The 5,516-nt window shown below is 33.0% G+C and overlaps 1 protein-coding gene across 1 annotated transcript; it reads left to right on the plus strand.

The window, feature by feature from the left end:
* Nucleotides 1-1,096: 1,096 nt before the first annotated feature.
* LOC134714323 (uncharacterized) lies at nt 1,097-4,950 on the plus strand. The gene is made up of 2 exons (XM_063575561.1): nt 1,097-1,229; nt 3,625-4,950. Exons 1-2 carry the CDS (start codon nt 1,184-1,186, stop codon nt 4,800-4,802), a joined length of 1,224 nt encoding a protein of 407 aa, XP_063431631.1. The 5' UTR covers nt 1,097-1,183; the 3' UTR covers nt 4,803-4,950.
* The last annotated feature ends 566 nt before the right edge of the window (nt 4,951-5,516 follow it).

Raw genomic sequence — 5,516 nt, forward strand, 5'->3', positions numbered from 1 at the left:
TTAATTTATTATGGGATCCTCGAGGAAAACATATTTTTTTTATGGGAAATACGAATATTCTACTTAAATGCGAAAAGAATATTGAAGCAGTATATATTTAACTGTAAACTGATGAAAATATTTGCAACAAAAGATTATTTGCTTTATACTACGAGAGCATAATAGTCTATCGATTTCACTTTTTTTCTATCAAGTTGGTGTGATACACACGTATATTCTATATTCTATGTTTTTGTTACAGTTTCTCATATTTATGATGCTATACATACCTTGAAGATGTCCAAAGTACTTTATAGATATAGGAGTAAAATAATGATGAAAAGTCACCGTAGAAAAAACCGTCCTGTTTATAGCCAGTTGGAAATCATCGCTTCGAAAATTGCGACTTCCGGATTGCGTACAGAATAGTATCTACACTGTGTAAAATAAATATATAGAACCGAGAACGAAAAATAAGAAGCAGACATGAACCATATCAACAAACGACAACCACTGAACATCAGGTTCCTGATTAACATGTTATTAGGAGGTGAAAAAGGGAAAAATAATGGTTGTATTTAATCTATTCTACCACACCCTCTCCCTCCTTATTAGATATTCGTGACGAAAATAAATTAGAGCCTCGCATCTCATCTCAAAGAGCATCACATATAAAACAATGTATTTGCAGGTGTAATAACATTGAAAAAAGGTCTCGTACAATTTTTTTTTTCGATACGCCATTTGCAATAGAAAGTGTTTAAGTACATCAATATTTCAGGTGCCAGAAACATGTTTAACATCCCTAATTTTTCATGTGACTGTCCTACGTTATGAGCCTATATCTTTAGTTATATGGGGTTTTTCGTAAGCTGTTTGTTATAAATCAGTATTATTTCATTCGTTTGAAGTGTTTTTACAATTTATGCCGGTGACTTTCAAAGCCGAATATGCGTTATGTGTTTTACTCATTGTTGGTGGAAAGCTATCTCATTTGTAATCATACCACTTCTTCTTATTTTATATAGACGATTTAATGTTTACCCTGAGGCATTTAATTATGCAAAAAATATACAGAAACATAATAGCTAATTAGCATATGCCTGTTCATCACATGTAATTTACGTTGTGTTTAATGATAACATTGTATTTTACACTTAAATCTTGTAAATAATAATAATTGTGTATATAGGATATTTAAACAATGAAGAGATTCACGTTATTAATTGCTGTGCTTATTTCTCAAGTATGTGAGTATATTTCAAATGTTCTCTTTAGTGACGGTTTAAATGATTTGTATTGCCGGAATGTTTTCACGCATTCCTATTTAATTTTAGCTCTTTATTATATACGTCTGATTCATGTTTTCACGACATTTTGCTTTGGTTGTCATGAAATGTTGCTTTGGTTGTCAAGAAAAGTTGCTAGGTTTTCATAAAATGTTGCTTCGTGTTGGTTTGGTTTTCGTGACAATCATATTTTGTATTTGTCTTAATGGTTTTTGTCTTCCGGTATTTTTAGGTAGGGTTCCTCGTGTACAAACTGCAATTTTTTAAATATCAAAATGGGTTTAACAACTCGTGTTAACAGTTTGTTAATATAAAAAAAAACGACATGAAAAGTATGGTAAAGCGTTTCATCTTATTGACCGAGTGCGGCAAAGATGGTACTTGTATTGCAGATATCCTCATTCGATAGCAAACAAACAATATTTACGTCGTTATAAGTAATACATGTGGTATGGAAGAAAGTTAAAAATCAATCTTTTTCCCCAAAGAAACGTGATCTACAGTATTAATGTCGCAAATAATTTCTTGTCTTAAGTTTTGTAGATATAATGTTATATAATCGTACTTAACCCCCAGAAAGGTTACATCACGTTAAAAATGTAAAGTCTTATTTTTCTACGAAAGCGTACCAATCTTTGAATAGACAAAATACCCGTTCCAATTTTGAACAATCACGGTGGTCTCGTGGTAATATGATAGAGTAAAGGTTGTCAGGAACTCGAAACACAGCCTTTTCAAACCAGACTTGGAATAGACATTTTCTACAACGGTGATAATTTATTTGCAAGAGCAAAGACCAGGGCTAAGAGCTAGAATATTGTGCGCGGGAATGAATTCATGACTACCAGCGTATACTAACCTTGTCAAGTAACACTTTAAACACCTGGCTCAGCCTGTCGGTCTAGTACACATCATCACTAGGTATTATAAAAAGTAATCCGTCATCATCATCTGTCAGGTGATTTCAGCGCCCCAACTGTTAATTTACCATTTCTATGTAGCAAGATGCCAGCATCGATCACTTATGAAGTAAATATCTCTCAGTTGATACGTATAACAGTACTTTTGTTTCGTTTCATGATTTCCATACTAGAGCCAAGAGGCTACTAAACTAAGGGTTATCAGCAGAGAAGTTATATCATCAATTCATTAAATTAGCAGACGCCATCACGAGTTAATTGACCGTTATGAAGTATTAGCGTAACTTATTACGACATATGTTCTAATCGTCGAAGCCATAATAATTTTTATTTACCCAAATAAACTTATCTGTGGACTTGTATTTATACATCGAGACACGACCGGTTCCAAATGTGAAGCAATTTGAAGAAGTGGTCTGAGTGTCAATTTGACAACTCTCCGTCCAGGTTACAAGTAGTAAAATACAAACTCTTGTAAGTCAAAGTAAGGCCTTCAACAAGGAGCCTTGACATCAAACTAGTTAGAGTCCACAACGACAAGTGCAAATCATGCAAAATGAAAAAGACCGGGTTTATCTATATAAAAAACAAGGAACAGTTATAAACCACACAAGAAAACGAAACTCACACCTGCCTTATGACTTTGCCTTACTCTTTTACATCGATTTTCATAAAACTGAAAGTAGCAAACTATTTACCTTTTTTCGAACAAAAGTAAGGAGAAAAACGTTATCAATCAGTTTGCAGAAACCTATCAGTGGACGCCAATAGTAACTTTGAGTAAACCAAAAGTAGCTTCTCATATTTAACTTAGAAAATTAACCTTTCTCTGATGTTGATGATATATCACGAATATGATTTGTTTGAAGTGTGAATAGGGCTTTAAATTTACTCCTTAATCAATCTTCTTTTCTTTCTTTAGTGATTTGTTGACTTTTGAACGTTCTGTGGAAAATTATTCTTTTAGAAAATTGTTCTTGTTTTCAAATTAGGCCACCCGAGATGACGTATAATAATTATTATAGTTTAAAATGAGTGAATGCTTTGGTATGAGCAGAACATATGCACTGTATCCAGTTACTTACAGATCCGTTTATGTAATCTTGCTATTGTTTTTTTTTTATTGTACAAAAAGCTTGGAACTCTCCTTTAAAAAGACATCGGACTAACCAAACAAAAGCCAACCATACGTACGTATACCTCTCGTATTACAAAAAATTACTCCTTTTTAATATGAGTTTTAACCCCATGGAAGAATTCCAGGAACAACAATAATTTTTCACTTCATTTTTGTTGATGAAATCCAACTACTCAACTTGTGTTTGTGAAAAACACGAGAGAATTTTGAAATGTTCAAACATATCCTGATTGAATTACTAGTTAACAAGTTATAATGATGCAAATATTTAATTTACCGGGTTATTTCTACTTATTAGGTTATACAGCAACAGATCAAATCAGAAAACACGAACTCAAGAACCACAGTTTGCTTATTAAGAGTAATTCCAATATATACAACGCTGACAGCGAATACAGTAGGGATTCCGGAAACAAGTTCATTGATACGTTAAAAGGTGTGTTGATTCGAACACTTAAGTCCTTGGATAGATATAACAACGATCTCGCTATCTATTTCGTTCAGCATCATCCGTTTTTGACCAAGACGTATAACCAGCTGAGTAACCCTAACAAATCATATCCTCCAAAACAGCAACAAGAAGAAGTGTCTCCAAATAATATTGGATCGCTAAAAAAAATGTCAATCAGATTATCTGAATTTCAACGTATTCCGCCACGAAATAAGAAAAGTATGTTATCTGCCGAATTTAAATCAAATAATGTAAAAGCCACTAAAATTGTAGCAGACGATGTTATTGTAAAACAAAACGGTCACAGGAATACAGCAATGAACCGTCTCAACGACAATAGCCATAATAGAAATAAAAATTCACCACAACAAGCCTCTTTCTCGTTCAATAAAAAAGAACCAGGAAGTCAATTTAAATTTGCAAGTTGGAGACCTGGGAATAATAGGCAAACCATACCAACCAACGCTAACCAAAAATTAAGAGATTCATATCGACTAAGAAGACATTACTTTCCATCTCGACAGATACCACCCACAACACTGTCTAGGCTTATGGTCGCTAGATCAAAGCCACAAATATTAGCTCCCATTGAAAAAACATATTCTAAGCATAAGTTTAAATATCCCGCATCAGCACTATCTTTTAAAACTGGGCCTCATTTTTCGCAACAAATGCACATATCACAAAATAAAATAGAGCATAAACACATAACATCAAAGGAAAAAGAGTTAGAAGATCTTTGGGATGATTCATGGTCTGATTCAGACTCAGAATACGAGTACTATGACGACGAAGACAGTACTGACAATCGAAATGCAGTGATCAGAAGGAGTGATATTGATGCAGATGAAATACAGGCTGGAAGTGACGTCGATGCTGGAGAAATACAAGCTGTGAGTGACATTAATGCAGGCGAAATTCAAGCTGGAAGTATGTATGCTGATGTTATAAAAGCAAATCAAATGAATGCACAACGGATAATCGCAGATGATGTTGTAGTTTCTGCAAAATATCGAGACTTATGATTATCGTGGAATATGCAACAACCGCACCAGTTGTTGAACAGAACAAAAGTTCGCATTATTTTTTAAATGCTTTTGTTTTTCAATTTCCTACTTCATAATTGATTGTCATCCAGTTTATCGTTCATCTTCAAATAAAAAAAATTAAAAACAATTTGCTTTACATAATACAAAACATACTTGTACATCCTGACTTATTGCGTATTTACAAATGAAACTTGAAAATCGCAAACAAAACTATTATGAATGCTATTTAAAACGTCAGCAATGTCGTTTTCTATCCTGTATTTGCCACTGCAATCGAGCTTCATCGCAAATAATTCCTTCTATAATATAAGAAGGTTGATTGCGTTTGCTTTCAAGACTTGTCGGAAGTCGTTAATCTATTCTGTTAGCTAGGAATGATTTTTTGACAATATATCAAAAGGTTCAGCATCGATAGTAAAAATAAAACCATCCGATATAAATCGTTGAAATTAAACAATTACATTTGCTTTCCACACTCCTCTGAATGGAATGGGAATTAAAAAAAAAAAATGAAAAAAAAAATATTCAAACGAATCTTTCTAGATCTTCTCTTATTTATTGATTTTACTTAAAATAAGACAATGCAGTAGGAATGCAAATGATACGAATTTTCTCCGAAATTCAAATGAATCAGTTATCAGATTTTTTGTTTATAAATCTTGATCCCAAACCTTTGTCAACAACAATATT

The sequence above is a fragment of the Mytilus trossulus genome, chromosome 4, assembly GCF_036588685.1.
Source record: "Mytilus trossulus isolate FHL-02 chromosome 4, PNRI_Mtr1.1.1.hap1, whole genome shotgun sequence".
Classification (NCBI taxonomy): Eukaryota; Metazoa; Mollusca; class Bivalvia; order Mytilida; family Mytilidae; genus Mytilus; species Mytilus trossulus.